This window comes from Pistacia vera, unplaced genomic scaffold (assembly GCF_008641045.1).
Source record: "Pistacia vera cultivar Batoury unplaced genomic scaffold, PisVer_v2 Contig318, whole genome shotgun sequence".
NCBI classification, from domain to species: domain Eukaryota; kingdom Viridiplantae; phylum Streptophyta; class Magnoliopsida; order Sapindales; family Anacardiaceae; genus Pistacia; species Pistacia vera.
The window spans coordinates 506491-525680 of NW_022196133.1; the positions used below are offsets into that span (position 1 = coordinate 506491).

The 19190-nt window shown below is 34.5% G+C and overlaps 1 protein-coding gene across 1 annotated transcript; it reads left to right on the top strand.

Moving 5' to 3' along the window:
* Positions 1-18176: 18176 nt before the first annotated feature.
* LOC116136694 lies at positions 18177-18695 on the top strand. The gene has a single exon (XM_031422366.1). It carries the CDS (start codon positions 18177-18179, stop codon positions 18693-18695), a length of 519 nt encoding a protein of 172 aa, XP_031278226.1.
* Positions 18696-19190: the final 495 nt, after the last annotated feature.

A 19190-nucleotide genomic window follows, 5' to 3' on the forward strand; every position in this document is an offset into this window, starting at 1 on the left:
TGTTATATCACTTGGTATTCAATAGGAATTAAACATAAACTAATTATTTTTTTTTTTTTTTTGATAACCGGGGTGTTTAGGTACCTCAACTAATTCTCACAGTCCGTTAAACACCAACCCAGTAAGTCAAGTAAATCACAAATAAGACTCGAATAGACCTTTGAGTAACCAACTCAGATGACTAAAGTCTTGCCATTTAGGCTTTGACCACAAGGCTATTTAGTAAAAACATTTTTGGTGAAAATGAGTTGGAATACTTTTCAAGATAACTTTTTGTCTCAATAATTAAAAATTAATATAAAATCATCAAACATAAAAACCTTTGGATCAGATATTAAATATATAAAAATACAATTCAAAATTTTGAATTATAACTTGTGCTGTTATTCATGTGTTGATAATTCTAGACGTCAATTTTAGTAGTAATAGCTCTAAATTAGCAATCCTGAGGCAGTGCGATCATGGGAAGATGAAGATAGCTTCTGTTTTGGATATAAAATCTATAACAATGAACTAGCTGTATCAATATGATCTCTTTCATCGATTGCCTTAAACGTAAAGCAGTTGTATATCTAAACGTATTCTGGCGAGTATCAGACCTGAATAATTTGGTAAAGAGTTATTGTGTTGAATGGATAAGCATGTACCAAATTGCATTTAGCTAATGTTTTCTGTGACCCATTTTTGTACATCTTTTCATTCGCAGGATGCCAGTGGGCATGATGTAGATCTTAGCACATACAAAGGAAAAGTCCTACTCATAGTCAATGTTGCGTCAAAATGGTATATTCGGCCCCTGCTTTCATTGTCATTGTTATCTACTTTGGATTTTGTGATTAAGGAGATTAAATGAATCTGTGGTTTATTAGGCATACAGTTTAGGCTTTATCTTCTTCGTATCTGTGCCATATATATTTTTTGAATCGTCATTATTTGCAGTGGAATGACCAACTCAAATTACACAGAACTGAATTGTTATGAAATATGCCTAAAATCTATGAAAATCAAATGAAACAAGTGACTTAAAGAATTTATGTGGAAACCCACATTGGATAAAACCACGGGTAAAGGATGGATACAAGCCTGATTATAAATCCACTCTCTCTTTCTCAATAGATTTTAGAAAGAAAAAGAATAAAGAAGAATTGAATAGTTTCTCATCAATGTCATTAGTGAGTTTATATACTAAAACTCTAAGTCATTGAGTATATAAAAATGTCCTTACTAAACACTTAAATAGATAAGGACAATATAAAAGGAATTTGTGTCACACATCAACAATCTCCACCTTGGCACAAATTCAAAAACATCAACAATGAGTGACTTGATTCTCCACCTCTTCCACAAAACCCCCTAAGGGTTATTTTCAACACTTGATGCCAACTAAGTTCAAGTAATGCTTGAACTTAGTAATGGGCAAAGGCTTGGTGAGCATGTCAACTGGATTGTCTACAATACTAATCTTTTGGATGGAAATCTCTCCCTCAGCAAACACATCCCGAACAAAGTGATATTTGACATCAATATGCTTGGCTCTCTCATGATACATCTGATCCTTACTTAAGTGAATTACACTTTGACTATCACAATAAAGTATGATAGAAATAGACTTGAAAGTAATTTCACTCACTAAATTTCTGAGCCAAAATTGCCTCATTGATTACCTCTGCAATGACCTTATATTCTGCCTCTATGGTAGACTGAGCAACGATAGATTGGAGAGTAGATTTCCAACTAATAACACATCCTCCCATGGTGAACACATATCCTATCGATGATCTTCTCTTATCAAGATCTCCTGCATAGTCTAAGTCCATACAACTTGTCAACCTATCACCACTCCTACCATACTCCAAACATGCACCTGTGGTGCCTGCCAAGTATATGAGGATCCACTTGACTGCATCCCAGTATTGTTTGCCTAGATTAGCCAAATATCTGCTTACAACATTAACAGCTTGTGCAATATCTGGTTTGGTACACACCATCAAATACATAATGCTCCCAATTGCACTTGCATATGGAATCCATGACATGTGACTTATGTCCTTATCTGTGGTAGGACACAAGTCTGCTTATAATTTAAAGTGAGTTGTAAGAGGAGTAGACACTGGCTTAGCCTTTTTCATGCCAAACCTACTTAATATCTTTTTTAGCGAAAGCCTTTTATGAAAGATACAATGTCCCATTATTTTTGTCTCTGATGATTTCCATCCCAAGAATTCTTTCGGCAGCTCCCAAGTCTTTCATATCAAACTCAAAACTTAGCTGTTGTTTCACCTTCTTGATTTCAGTCATGTTAGATGCTGCAACTAATATATCATCCACATATAGCAATAGGTACATATTAGTACCATCTGGAAGCCTATTGAAATACACACAATAATCATAACTAGATCTCTTAAACTCAATAGTCCCTATGATAGAATCAAATCTTTTATACCATTGTCTAGGTGACTGCTTAAGGCCATATAATGACTTCTTTAGCAAACATACATGGTCTTCTTTACCAGGGACTTCATAACCTTCTGGTTGTTGCATATAAATCTACTCCTCAAGATCACCATGCAAAAATGCAATTTTCACGTCTAGTTGTTCTAGCTCAAAATCATTCGTAGCAACCAAAGACAATAAAACATGAATAGAAGTATGCTTAACATCTAGTGAGAAAACATCATTAAAATCAATACCTTGTATCTGACTAAAGCCTTTACTCACTAACCTAGCCTTATATTTGACATTTGTGGCACTTGAATTATCAATCTTCCTTTTATAGACTTACTTGCAACCAACAATCTTCTTCTTTAGAGGCTTTACAAATGTCCATGTTTGATTCTTCTACAGGGACTAAATTTCTTCTTGCATAGCTGAGATCCAACTCGCAGCATTTTCAGAAGATATGGCTTCTTTGTAGCTTCCGGGTTCATTGTATTCCACCTCTTCGGCTATGGGAAGGCGATAACCAAAATCTAAATAGTCATACTTCTCTAGTGGTTTGATGGTTCTTTTAGGTCTATCTCTGGCAAGGCTATAAGACTGCTCTTGTTTATCTTCCCAAATCTTCTCCGACTTTTTTGAGCTTTCTTCATCAACCTGATGATCAATCTAATTTGGAATAGAACTAAGAGATTATGTAGGCTGAGCAACAACTTCAAACTCCACTTGTTCTTGATCTTTCTCCTTGACCTGAACATGTATCTTTGTTGCTTCTCCTTTGTCTTTGAGCATGGAGGACTAGTCAAATGTCACATTTCTGCTAATTAAGATCTTATTGTGATCTGGATACCATAATCTGTATCCTTTCACACTAGATAAATACCCAAGGAACACTTACTTCTTTGCTCTTGGTTCAAGTTTTCCTTCATTTACATGAGCATATGCAGGATAACCAAAAACTCTCAATATAGAATAATCGGTGAGCTTACCAGACCATACCTCTTCTATGGTCTTACACTTAATTGATGTGTTGGAAGAGCGGTTAGCTAGCCAAACTGCTGTGTTTACTGCTTCAGCCCAAAACTCCTTTCGCAAGCCTGCATTTGAAAGCATACATCGAGCTTTCTCAAGTAGTGTTTTGTTCATCCTTTTTGCAACTCCATTTTGCTGTGGAGTTCCTACAACGATTCTATGTCTAACAATGCCTTCATTTCTACAAAACTCATTGAACTTTTCATTAGAGAACTCAAGCCCATTGTATGTTCTAAGCCTTTTGATGTGCTAACCTGTTTGCTTTTCAACTAAAGTCTTCCATTGCTTGAAGGTTGCAAACACTTGACTCTTCTCCTTCAAGAAATATGCCCAAATTGTTCTAGAGAAATCATCAATGAAAATGAGCATGTACTTAGTTTTAGTACCTTTAGAAGGAACTTGAGATGGGCCCCAAAGATCTGAATATATGTAATCTAGAGTTCCCTTTGTCTTGTGTATAACTGTGCTAAAGCTCAATCTCTTTTGTTTCCCAAATACACAATGCTTGCAGAACTCTAACTTACTTGTTTGTTATCCACACAACAAACCTCTCTTACTTAATGTTGCCATCCCTTTTTCACTCATGTGACTAAGCCTCATATGCCATAGTTTGGTGTTATCTGAATTAGATGAAGAATTGATAACAATTGCTGAACCTATAATTGTAGATCATGTAGAAAGTACAAAATGCCAAATCTCTTTGCCTTCATCATTGACAAAGCACCCTTTGAAACTTTGGGCACTCTATCTTCACACCTGAACTTGCAGCCATTCTTCTCTAGAGACCCCAAAGAAATCAAATTCTTTTTCAAGTCTGGAATGTGTTTAACATCAGAAAGTGTTCTGACTACCCCATCATGCATCTTAATTTGCATTGTGCCTATACCAGCCACCTTACATATGTAATCATTACCAAGAAACACACTTCCATTGAACGGCTCATAGGTTACAAACCAATCTTTGTTAGGAGTCAAATGTTGATAGGCTCCTGTATCCATGACCTAACTTATGTCAAAATCGTGTTTAGTGTCATTCACACATAGCAGTTCGCCATTATCGTCATTTGCAATATTTGCTTCTTTTGACTTAGACTTATTGTCATATGCTTTTTGCTTCTTCTTCCATTTGAAATAGTCGGTCTTAATATTTCCCTTCTTGTAATAATTACATGTCAAATTCCTATGTTTAGACTTAGACCTAGACTTTCTTGAATTTGAATTCCTCCCCTTAGTTCTTCCTCTATCCACAAACAACCTAACACTCTGATTACTCCCTTTGGTAACTGCCAAATTTTTATCAATCTTTTCTTTTGTTTCTAAATTTGACTTAACCTTTTCTAGGGACAGTTCATCTCTATCATAAATCATAGTGTTTATGAAATTTTTATAGGAAGCAAGCAAATAACATAACAGTAAAAGCGCTTGATCCTCATCCTCAATTTTCACATCAATTTTACCCAAGTCTGTAATTATTGATGAAAATTCAGTTAGATGCGAATTTAAGGGACTACTTTCTAACATTTGTAATGTGTAAAGTCATTGCTTTAACGACAGCCTATTCGTGAGAGATTTTGTCTGGTACTTATTCTCTAACTTTTCCCATGCTTCTACTGCTGTCTTCACTTCCAATATCTCTCTGAGTACATCAGAAGTCAATGCTAGTTGGATTGATAAAAAGGCCTTCTCATCCATATCCTTGGATTAAGCATTTGTCATAGTCTCGGGCTTCTTTGCCTTCTCTCGCAACTCCTTCTTGCTACCTTTCTTTGTCAATACTGTCATCATTCTAACTTGCCATATTGCAAAGCTTGTTGTACCATCAAACTTCTCAATTTCAACCTTAGAGGACAGTCTAGTCGTGCTGGATCCTGAAGTATACACCATTACACCTAGCTCTAATACCATTTTGTTATGAAATATGCCCTAAATCTATGAAAGTCAAATGAAACAAGTGAGAAATATAAAATAAGTGACACATAATTTACGTGGAAACCCAAATTAGGAAAAACCACGGGCAGAGGATAGAGAATAATCCACTATAATGAAAGTCTAATTACAAATCTACTCTCTCTCTTTCTTAATAGATTTTAGGAAGAAAAAGAATAAAGAAGAATAGAATAGTTTCTCACCAATGACATTAGGGAGTTTATATACTAATACCCTAAGTCCTTAAGTATACAAAAATGTCCTTACTAAACACCTAAATAGACAAGGGCAATATAAAAGGAATTTGTGTCACACATCAACATGAATAAATTACATGAGAAGTAAAAAAATCAAGGTCTGCACTGATATTGCAATTACTTTGTTTTGCTTTTGTTGGATATATGAATTTATCATATGTATAATCTGTTTTGAAAGAGATACACAGGCCTAGAGATTCTACCATTTCCATGCAATCAATTTTCAGAGGACGAACTAGGCAGCAATGATCAGATAATGGAGTTTGTCTGCACTCGCTTTAAATCAGAATTTCCTATCTTTGATAAGTTAGAGACATGGTTCTTTGCTTTTTGTGCATCTTCACTGTTTGGCATTGTGGTGGTTATCATTATAGGAAAGATAATATATAACTGCTAATTGATTTTTTTTTTTTTTTTTTTTTTTTTGTGCTTTAGTTATCTACCTACAGCTTTGAGATTTTTCTTTTTGGTGTTAACCGCCATTCTAGGGTTGAACATGTTAAACTATTTTTATTTCATTATAACCTTCTTGTGCTTATCATAACCATCTACATACCTTGCCGGTTTTGTATAGATTGACGTAAATGGTGAGTATGCTTCTCCACTGTACACGTTCTTAAAGAAAGGAAAATGGGGTATTTTTGGAGATGATATTCAGTGGAACTTTGCCAAGTTCCTGGTAGATAAAAATGGGCACGTTGTTGATCGTTACTACCCTACAACTTCTTCTCTTAGTCTTGAGGTAATTCCTTCTCTTGCAAGTTCTTTGGTTCTTGAAAGTTGATTTTTATTTTGTTGGCTTTCTGTTGTTTGAGAGCAAGTAATTGTCTAATTGCCACCTATAATGTCATTTAATTCTCTTTTCTTCTATAAATATTGCAGCATGACATTAAGAAGCTGTTGGGCATTTCATGAGTATTGAGATGAAGCCATCAGGATTGCAGAAACAATAATACTATATTTACAAAGAAATCTTACAAAGATTTGCATACAAAGTGAGGTGGAAAAAAAATGAATAGAAGAGTGAAACAAAAAGTCAAACTCATTAAATTCACTATTCCTTTCATTTTTTGCTACATCACTTTGTATGGAAATCTTTGTAAAATTTCTTTGTAAATGTAGCACTACTCTTGCAGAAAAATTTAATAACTTGATGGTTTCTTGCCTTTTGTACATGTTTGTGTGTGTTCAAGATTGGTGAGAAGTAATGTTGCATGATTCAGACTCAGGTTTGTATTTATTCTAAAATCAAGCTAAATACTCTTAGTATTTTAGTTTGGATTGTGCATTGTGACCCATGTTTTCCTATATTATGAAGTGTTGACACATGTGTGGTAGGTGATTGAGTTATCATATTTCCTTTCTATATTTACTAGTGAATACTTTTGTTGGCAAGAAATGTTCTTTTGGTGACTCTCTTCCAACTGTATAAGTTTTAGCCTAACAATGGAGTGGGAGTGCTATCAATTTGGAAATTGAAAACGTGATATTGCCTCCAACATTCTTCATTGATAGTGTTGAAGCTAATGATATTTTGCTAGAAACAAAGTCAGCTGAAGTTTGTTGATCGAAGATTCAGAGAAGCTGAAGACCAGAAGCACAACAGCTAGCCTTGGGAGCAGTTTAATGGAGCTGATTTTGTGATGTTTAAACTGATTTTTTTATATATATTAAGTAGGGTATTCAGCTGTAATTAAGGGGTACTTAAATATAAGGATTGTGTGTGGTTAAAATTGTGTGGTGGTGAATTATTGTTAGTAAAATATTCACTCTAAGTTTAGGTGAAAAGTGACTTAAACCTTTTGTATAAGTTGAACCCATTTTCAATGAAAAGGTAGCGTAACATTAAGTAAAAACTTCTCTCTAAAAAGCAACTGTTTCATCTGTTTCCTTTGTATTCTCCAGCTTAAAAACTGCAAGTGGTATCAGAGCCTCCACCGAGATCTTAAAGGACTTGTGGAGCTTCGGTCATTTATCTATTTCTCTACTGTATTTGTGCTTGAAATCGAGCAATATTTTGCAATCAAACTTTCTTTTAATGGCCTCAAACATGATCTCTCTTCCTCCTCCTCCTGTTTTCAATGGTGATCAATACCACATTTGGGCTGTCAAAATGAAAACTTACCTGAGAGCACATGGTCTGTGGCAATACATGGTAGAAGAGAGACAGTCACCTTAGTTGGGACCAAACCTCACCTTGAATCAGATCAGGCTACATGAAGAAGAAACAGCCAAAGCTCCTAGAGCCTTGTCCTACATTCAGTCAGCTATTTCAGGTTTAGTCTTCACAAAGATCATGGCTTATGAGACACCAAAAGAAGCTTGGGATAAGTTTAAGGGAAGTGATAAAACAAGAAACATACAAGTTTTGAACTTAATGAGAGAGTTTGAAGTATTGAGAATGCAAGAAGTTGAGTCAGTCAAGGAATATGTTGACAGACTCATGAGTGTAGTCAACAAAATTCGACTACTTGGTGAAGAGCTGACAGACAAGAGGATTGTAGAGAAAGTGTTGGTAAGTCTTCTCGAAAGGTTTGAATAAAAAATCTCATCCTTAGAGGATTCTAAGGACATGTCCCAAATCTTCTTATCAAAGCTTGTTCATGCTTTACAAGCTCAAGAACAAAGGAAGCTACTAAGACAAGAAGAAGGTAGTGAAGGAGCTATGATTGTAACGTTCAAAGCCAAACCAGTTCAAGGAGGAAATAAGAAGTATGCTGGAGATAAGAAGGGAAAGGAAAAGGCTGACAATCAATGGGGAAAGAATGGAGGAAAGAAAGGATATCCTCCATGTCCTTATTGCAAGAAGAAAAACCATGCAGAAAATCGCTGTTGGTTTAGGCCTGGGATACAATGTAGGTCATGCAAGCAATTTGGACACATTGAGAAGGTTTGCAAAAATAAAGAAAACCAGCAGGAGCAGCAAGCACAAGTAGTGGAGAATCAGCAACAAAACCAAGAGGCAGAGCAATTGTTTGTAATCTCCTGCTATGCAACACATGCCTGCACAAAAGCTTGGCTAATTGACGGTGGCTACACCAATCACATGACACCATACCACACTAATTTCTTTGGCTTGGATGAATGTTATCAGTCAAAAATTAGAATTGGAAATGAAGATCTGGTGGAAGTCAAGGAAATAGGTGATGTAGCAGTCTAAACTTCAACAAGTACAAAACTTATTTCAAATGTGTTGTATGTTCCTAAAATTAGCCAAAGTTTGTGAAAGATAGATGCATGGAGAATCAAGCATATCATACTATAACAAGTATAGTTATAGTTTAAAAAATAAATTTCAATCAAATTGAAATAAGTAAGGTACAACATGTTACCTTAAGCCCTTAGCAACCTTGGAGACTCTTAATTTCAAGAGAAATTAAGCAAAAGAGTATCCACACCAAGGGAAGAAGAAATTTGGCCAAGAGAGAGATTTAGGGTTCTTAGAGATTTTTCTCTTTTTTTTCTCTACACAAAAATTGATATATCATTTTCTTTATATAGGAATCCTTGTAAACAATTCAATAATTGTTTTGGACTTCCTTAAACAATTCCATAATTGTTATGAAGTTGTTAAACTTCTTTAAATGATAACATTGGATTAACATTTAATCACAATTAACAATTTAACTCTTAAATTGTTTACATAACAATTTAACCCTTAAATTGTTTACAATTACAACCCCTTGTAAAATCCAATTTAATATAAAGAAAATGATTAATATAAATAACTTTATTACCTTTGGTAGGTGCTAGCCAACCTTGGATAATCAACTCTCTTTGGCTATTTCTTCATTCTCCTTAGTTTTTATGTGTGACCTCTTAGGTTCACTGTGGCCTAGCCGTGGGCCCAATATCACAGACTATTTCGATATGTTTTGTCATAACTCTTTATGAACAAAACTCCCACTGATTATGGTAGGCATCTAGCAATGCTCCATAACCCCTAAGTCACAATGAAGATATACTCCAACGAACCTTTTACAATCATACATGTTGTATAATCAAATCCTTCCGTTGTCTAATCCCAATTAAGAATGGATTCATGGTATGTCAAAATCCTTATCTTAATTTTAATTCAATACATATGGAACGTGTCACCATGAAACAACCTTTCATGTAACATTTTATATACCCCGGCCGGAGATTTCCCTTTTCCAATGTATCTTGACATTTGTCTAGGAACTTGATATCAATCTATACCAAGTCAACGGATCCCATCTTGACTATCACTTGTCCTCACACATAAACAACACATGGCCAAATCGGCTTATTAACACATGGCATGATTAGCCTCATGTTTATACACCATATGAACCATATGCGTTTATGCAGAATCCAACCGTGATATCTCAGGTCTAAGGATTAAAAATACCCTAGTATGATCTTATGATAAATCATTGACTACATTTTAAATGTCCATGTGATTCATCATAAATGGCCATATTCGATAAACAGTTCACTAACCGCGTATCCATGCTAATGCCCTAGTGATATAACTTTTATAATCACCCACACCAATACCATCACATGATATTCTACGGAGGCATTCAGCATGCCTACTATGTAATATTATTGCCCAATTAATATTACCTATGTAGGGAATACTTTGATGATTTTGATCTTCTAAAGATTTGTATCATCCGGACATTTCACATGTAATACATATATATAAATGAAGCAATAAACCACATGTGAAATAAGAACACTTTCTTTTATTGATAAGATAAAATGTATATACAAACTATATACATTCACATATATATACAAAACATAATGCCTTGGAACCGATGACACGATTGGTTCCTAGGGCATACACTAACAAAACTCCCACTTGCACTAGAGCCAATCGTTGTGGTATCTAATACCCATCTTCTCAAGATGATGATCTAATTGCTTCTGTGTCATCGCTTTAGTAAGTGGATCAGCTACGTTATCCGCTGAAGGTGTTTTCTGCACCAAAATTTCTCCAGCTTCAACAAGCTCTCTCAAAATATGATATTTACGCTGAATATGTTTTGATTTTTGGTGTGCTCTTGGTTCTTTTGCTTGTGCAATAGCACCATTATTGTCACAAAACAAGGTTATCGGATAACTCATGTTCGGAACCACGTCAAGTTCAGCTACAAATTTGCGTATCCACACACCTTCTTTTGCTGCTTCTGAAGCAGCAATATATTCAGCTTCTGTAGTGGAGTCGGCAGTGGTCGACTGTTTGGAACTTTTCCAACTAACTGCTCCTCCATTACATGTAAAGATGAATCCGGATGTAGACTTTCTATCATCCACATCTGATTGAAAATCAGAATCTGAGTATCCCTGGATTTTCAATTCTGAACCTCCATAACTCAGTATTAAATCTTTAGTCCTTCTCAAGTACTTAAAGATTGTTTTAACTGCTGACCAATGTTTCTCTCCTGGATTTGATTGATATCTGCTCGCAATACTTACAGCATAAGCTATATCAGGCCTTGTACATAGCATTGCGTACATAAGACTACCCACGGCTGAAGCGTAGGGTATATTACGCATCCGCTGTCGCTCCTGATCAGTCTTAGGACTCATATCCTTAGAAAGATGTAGTCCATGACCGCAAGGCAAAAAACCTCTTTTGGAGTCTTGCATGTTGAACTTTTTCAACATTTTCTCTATATACATGCTCTGAGATAACCCTATCAATCCTTTCGCTCTATTTCTATAGATGCGAATTCCTAGGATGTAATTTGCTTCTCCCAAATCTTTCATTGAGAAAGCTTTTGACAACCACATCTTAACTTCAGTCATCATGCCAATATCATTTCCCATTAATAATATGTCATCTACATATAATATGAGGAAAATCATGACATGATCTTTTACCCACTTGTATACACACGGTTCATCCGGATTCTTTATGAAACCAAAAGTTTTGATTGTTTCATCAAATCGGATATTCCAGCTTCTGGAAGCTTGCTTCAATCCATAAATAGATCTATACAATTTGCACACTTTATGTCTCTCAGCATTGGATACAAAACCTTCAGGTTGTTGCATATATATGTTTTCCTCAATAAATCCATTGAGGAACGCAGTCTTGACATCCATTTGCCAAATTTCATAATCATAGTGTGCTGCTATGGCTAGCATGATTCTGATGGATTTAAGCATTGCAATTGGTGAGAAAGTTTCCTCATAATCCAACCCTTGTTTCTGAGTAAAACCTTTCGCTACCAGTCTAGCCTTATAGGTCTCTACCTTTCCATCTGCGCCAACCTTTCTCTTGAAGACCCATTTACAACCAATAGGAACTATTCCTTCTGGAGGATCAACAAGTGTCCAGACTTGATTAGTGTACATGGATTCTATTTCAGAATTCATCGCTTCTAGCCATCTTCCAGAATCGATATCTAATATCACCTCTTCATAATTTTAGGATCATCTCCATGATCAACTTCTCCCACTGAAAAAGAGTCAAAAACTTTTTCATGTAGAAAGCCATAATATCTCTCTGGAGGTCGAGATATTCTAGAAGATTTACGGGCTGGAACCATTGTGTCATGCGTTGAAAGTTCTTGATCTGGTTCACCTTGTTAGTGTATGCCCTAGGAACCAATCGTGTCATCGGTTCTGAGGCATTATGTTTTGTATATATATGTGAATGTGTATAGTTTGTATATACATTTTATCTTATGAATAGAAGAAAGTGTTCTTGTTTCACAGGTGGTTTATTGCTTCATTTATATATATGTATTATATGTGAAATGTCCGGATGATACAAATATTTAGAAGATCAAAATCATCAAAGTATTCCCTACATAGGTAATATTAATTGGGCAATAATATTACATAGTAGGCATGCTGAATGCCTCCGTAGAATATCATGTGATGGTATTGGTGTGGGTGAATATAAAAGTTATATCACTAGGGCATTAGCATGGATACGGGGTTAGTGAACTGTTTATCAAATATGGCCATTTATGATGAATCACATGGACATTTAAAATGTAGTCAATGATTTATCATAAGATCGTACTAGGGTATTTTTAATCCTTAGACCTGAGATATCACGATTGGATTTTGCATAAACGCATATGGTTCATATGATGTATAAACATGAGGCTAATCATGCCATGTGTTAATAAGCCGATTTNGATGATACAAATCTTTAGAAGATCAAAATCATCAAAGTATTCCCTACATAGGTAATATTAATTGGGCAATAATATTACATAGTAGGCACGCTGAATGCCTCCATAGAATATCATGTGATGGTATTAGTGTGGGTGATTATAAAAGTTATATCACTAGGGCATTAGCATAGATACGCGGTTAGTGAATTGTTTATTGAATATGGCCATTTATGATGAATCACATGGACATTTAAAATGTAGTCAATGATTTATCATAAGATCATACTAGTGTATTATTAATCCTTAGACCTGAGATATCACAGTTGGATTCTGCATAAGCGCATATGGCTCATATGGTGTATAAACACGAGGCTAATCATGTCATGTGTTAATAAGCTAATTTGGCCATGTGTTGTTTATGTGTGAGGACAAGTGATAGTCAAGATGGGATTTTTTGACTTGGTATAGATTGATATCAAGTTCCTAGACAAATGTCAAGATACATTGGAAAAGGGAAATCTCCGGCCGGGGTATATAAAATGTTACATGAAAGGTTGTATCATGGTGACCGTTCCATATGTATTGAATTAAAATTAAGATAAGGATTTTGACATACCATGAATCCATTCTTAATTGGGATTAGACAATGAAAGGATTTGATTATACAACGTGTATGCTTGTAAAAGGTTTGTTGGAGTATATCTTCATTGAGACTTAGGGGTTATGAAGCATTGCCAGATGCCAATCATAATTAGTGGGAGTTTTGTTCATAAAGAGTTATGACAAAACATATTAAAATAGACTGTGATATTGGGCCCACGGCTAGGCCACAGTGAACCTAAGAGGTCACACATAAAAACTAAGGAGAATGGAGAAATAGCCAAAGAGAGTTGATTATCCAAGGTTGGCTAGCACTTACCAAGGGTAATAAAGTTATTTATATTAATCATTTAAAGAAAATTAACAACTTCATAACAATTATGGAATTGTTTAAGGAAGTCCAAAACAATTATTGAATTGTTTACAAGGATTCCTATATAAAGAAAACGATATATCAATTTTTGTGTAGAGANACCCAAGAACGTAGGATGGTGACCCATCTACTAAAGTCACATTTGAAATGGTTTTTGATTGATATGTAGCAAAGAGACTGGGATTACCTAACATGTGATCTGTTGCACCAAAGTCAATGACAAATTTGGAGGATGAGGAAATGAGACATGTATTTGGCTTACCTGAGTTAGCCATAGCCGTGACAAGAGTAGATGAAGTTTTTAATGATTCCTGGTACAATGAAAACTAGGCAAATTCATCTGCAGAATTGAGAACTGACTAATCAGAAGTATCGTTGGTGGATGCAACATGGGCAGAGGGATTTCTTTTAGTTCTATTCTAAAGTTTTCTACAATCATGCTTCATGTGTCCTGACTTATGGCAATAGTGACACACAATTTGATAAAGTGGGCTTGGGTAGAACTCACTCCCAAAAGCTAGCTCAAGGGAGGAAGGAGCCTAATCACTTATATACACCATAACAGCCCACTATTAGGGCGAAGTGGGACAAATTCAACTTCTAACAGCCTCTCTCACGCTCAGCGTGCAAGGCCGAGGTCCAAACCCATCATCGCCCTAACCAAAGAGGGGAGAGAAACAAACGTGGCTCTAATACCATGATAAAGTGGCATTGGGTAGAACTCACTCCCAAAAGCTAGCTCAAGGGAGGAGGGAGCCCAATCACTTATATACACCATAATAACCCACTATTGGAGTGATGTGGGACAAATTCAACTTCTAGCCCTCCTTTGTTGCCACTTCCAAATTGTGATTGCCCAGATTCATAGTCATTCCTTTGACTGACGAGAGCACCACTAAACTGAATCGGTGGGGTAACTTCTGAGCGAAGTACCCTACTAAAGACATCTTGCAACGAAGAGATCTTTGGACTGGCTAGAACCTAAGACTTAGCAGTCTCAAATTCAGAAGGAAGACCTACAAGAAAACTCATGACTGCCATTTGCTTCCATTGTTTTTATTGAACCTTTACATCAGCACTGAAGGGTAACAACATGTTCAACACTTCATAAGTCTTCTTAAACTCCATAAAATAAGCTGTAAGGGACTTATCTTGTTTCTCTGCATGATAGACTACCTTACACACTTCATGAATATGAGAAACATTCCATTTTCCAAAATACAGAAACTCCAAATAATCCATCAGTTCTTTAATAAACTCACAATGATTAATTAGGCCAAGTACCTCACCGTCAATAGAGTTTCGTATTTGTAGAATCAGTAGAGCATCATCTCGGAGCCATGTCTTTTTCGAATCATCCTTAGGTGGATCATCAGTCATATGATCATCTTTATAAATACTCTGCAAATACAGTCTAACAATTTTATGCTAACCATGGTAATTAGTTATACCAATGAGCTTATGTTTTGTAGTTTTCGACATCGTCGGTATCGTTTCTACCACTGGCTTTGTATTAGACATGTCTTTAACAAACAATAATCCCAATGCACACCAACAAACGGTTAAAACAAAGCAAATTAACCAAATTTCAGTGACACACCAAATTAATCAATAGCCACAACCAACCAAAGACCAAAGCACAGTAAAAGTCCAATAAACAAATGAAGAACAGCAGTAACCAATAAGATATTACCAAAGCCCAGCACGAAAATGTGTTGTACAAGTGCCGACGAAGCAGATGAAGAGAACATGAGGAGACATCAATGGTGGACGCGCGCTCATGCACCGACGCGTGGTACTGGTGACCGGAGCTTTGGGTGGCACGTCAATGGAAGGTTATATTAGTTATTATGAATAATTTAAGAGTTAAATTGGTAATTGGAATTCCAATTCATAATTAATCATTTTCTTTATATTAAATTGGATTTAATGATGGGTTTTAATTGTAAACATATGAACAATTTAAGGGTTAAATTGTTATGTAAACAATTTAAGAGTTAAATTGTTAATTGTGATTAAATGTTAATCCAATGTATTTATTTAAAGAAGTTTAACAACTTCATAATAATTATGGAATTATTTACAACTCCAAAAACAATTATGGAATTGTTTAAGGAAGTCCAAAACAATTATTGAATTGTTTACAGGGCTACATAGATAAAGAAAATGATATATCAATTTTAGGGTAGAGATTAAATTTTATAAGAACCCTAAATGTGTCTCTTGGCCTAATTCTTCTTTTATCTTAGTTTGGATACTCTTTTGTTTAATTTCTCTTAAAATTAAAAGTCTCCAAAGTTGCTAAGGACTTGAGTAAACAATCATACCTTACTTGTTTTCATTTTTTTTTTTTTTTTTTTTTTTTTGTTGCAAAATAGAATATACATGTTATGGTATCACATGCATCATCTCCATGTATTCCATCTTACAAATGGTATGAGCCAAGATTGATCCTTATTTGTCTAAAATTGGCCAAAAAGTCTGTTCTATGTTTATAATGTTGTGTAATTTTTCAAATTTTTATTGTGAAGTTACATGTTAACTTGCTTTATAAGAGTTGTAGATCCATGCATGTGTATCCTTTATATCCATAAAAAATGCTTTTGATCATGTTAGTTGACTAGCAAAATTCGGCCATGGCTTAATCTTTTTGAAAATTTTAATTTCAAATAATTTTCTTATGTTTTGTTTGAAGAACATGATGGTTATGGCACAAACATCGATTAATTAAAATTTTAGTGTTGATTGAAGTTGGCCAAATGAGTTTTGGTTAAAATGTTCTTGTTCAATATTTATGGCTTGAAGATATGATTTTTATGATTAGGACTGTATGGATGCTAATATGTCAAATTTGATGAAAATTGATGTTGTTCCATATTTTAATTATGTGAATTTTGGCCATGACAAGTTTAAATTAATTGTTGATTAATTAGCATACTTATAGACAATTCAAATTATGTTTAATAGTGATTAAATGTTCATGGATGCATGAGATGAATTTTTTCATGTGAGATAGTTGCATATTTTTAATTAGGTGCAAAAAGGGGTTGTTGTTATGTTACATTATGTTTGTTAAATATGTATTTAATGGACATTAAGGTATTAAGATAATTTGCCTTAAAGAGTTAAGGGTAAAATTGTCTTTATGCAAAAAACATGGAAAAGTGTGTGAACATAATTTAATTGTTAATTATGTGTTTGATAAGATTAATTGGATTAATGTATATATATGCCATGTGTCTTATAAGATAAGCATAAATTTCTTCACCAATTTTTAATGGCCAAATGTTGTTGAATAATTGCTTATTTAATGTAAATGTTACATTACCCTAAAGTTTAATAAATTGTTTTTAATTAATGTTTATTGAGGCAATTTATTGAATATAATTGATATTGGAGATATATGTGTTATATTAACATAATGCATTTTTTATGTTTGATAACTGTGATGCCTATTGAAGCATGTAATATGCTTGTATGTTTTATGCTATTACTTAGGCCATTGTTTATAGTTAAGTTTTAATATTTATATGAAGTGTTGAAACTTAATTTTATGGCATGACATTTAATTTTAGGTTTGTAGTTTGGGGTTTATGTTTTATATTTAGTTGATACATATGGTGGATATGTATAGGGTAGATATTAAAACATTAACCTAGAACAAAACCTAATCTTTAAATCTTCCCTAATTAAAATATTAAGTCTAAGCCTTCCATTATGTGTCAATTAATTCTTTGCCATAGAATTAGAGATCCCAAGATTTCAATTATATGAGGGATGCTAATTTATGACATAGAATTGATTGTCTTAGTTCTTGGATAGAAATTCACATTGTACCCTAGATTTCTATTATGTGAGGGTATAATAGGAATTCTATTTTAAGAAAGCATAATGGGTCGGATTTAACTAGTGTAGGGTACCAAGATTTATATTATGTGAGGTATCTGAAACTAGAGGCAAGGAAATGAATCATAGCTTATATGGTGATATAAAAGGAAATAGTTTCGTACTTATTGAATTTAATGGACCAGGATTTCTATTATGTGAGGTTTATTAAATTTGATTCCCCACTAGAAATTTTTAATCCAGCAAAATTTCCGAATCTTTATCCAGGGAAGTATAGGATTTGAATAAAATAGTGGGAGCTAATTACATTAGCTTAATAAAAGATATATGAAACAAAACACTCATAACTTTTAATTTTCTTGCAGCATCTCTCATAAAATATAAAACCATGAAAGATGAATAATCTGCTGTTGAAAATCCTGGATGATAATATCAAGTTAGTTGGCCATAGTAATTTCAATGATTGGCTGAGGAAACTGATAATAATATTGAATTCAGAAAACGTAGCCTATGTGTTAGAAACGCCCCTGCCTGAACCTCCTCCTTCTGATGAGCATAACAAATATAAAAGAGTGACGAGCTCCAGAGAAAGTGTGAAAAGATGAAAAGTGCTAATGAAATTTACCTCGCGTTACAAGAGTTGTGCTGTGAAAATTCGAGGATAAGGCAATATGAATTAAGTTCAACTTTATTCGGAATGAAGTTGAAAGAGGGTGTGTTACTAGAAGAACATGTCATGAAAATGATTAACATTATGGGGCAATTACATGCCATGAAAATTGAAATGCCGGACACCCTCAAGGTGGATTTAGTTCTCCAATCTCTACCTTCAAGTTTCACACCTTTCATCAATAATTATCATCTCAATAGGTTTGAGAGAAAACTTCTTGATTTGTTGAATGAGATTCAACAGTTTTATGATCAGGAAAGAAAAGGCAAAAGGCAGGAGGTTGTAAGTATGGCTTCTTCCAGTAAGACAAAAAAGAAAAAGCCAATGAAATCCCAAAAGAAATTGGAAACAAAACCCAGGGGAAAGGGGTTTAAGAAAAAGGCTACACCTCAAGCCAAAAAATCTAAAGAAAATGGCCAATGCTTTTGGTGCAAAGAAAGTGGGCACTAGAAGAGGAATTGTCCTCTCTATCTAGAAAGTCTTAAGAATGCTAAAGCTCTTCTTATTGAGAAGACTGGATCAGGTATGTCCTAATGCTATGTCATTGAATTTGAATTAAATGTTAGTTCAAATAATTCAACCTGGATATTAGATTCAGCTGCTACTTCACACATTTGTGTTTGTTGGTAGGATCTGCAGAATATTTCTACTCTGGCAAAAGATCAAGTCATGTTAAGAATGGCGAATGGAACAAATGTTGTTGCCGAAGCCATGGGAACATACAGTTTGATGCTTCCATCAAGACACCTTTTGTATTTGTACGATGTCCTGAATTTTGCTAAAGCCACTAGAAATATAATTTCTGTTTCTGTATTATGTAAATATGGTTACAGTATACAGTTCAATAGAAATGAATGTTTTGTTTAGTTTGGAAATAAACTTGTTGGCAAAGCTATCAATACAAATGGTTTGTATGTGCTAGAATTAAATGGCCATAGCATAATG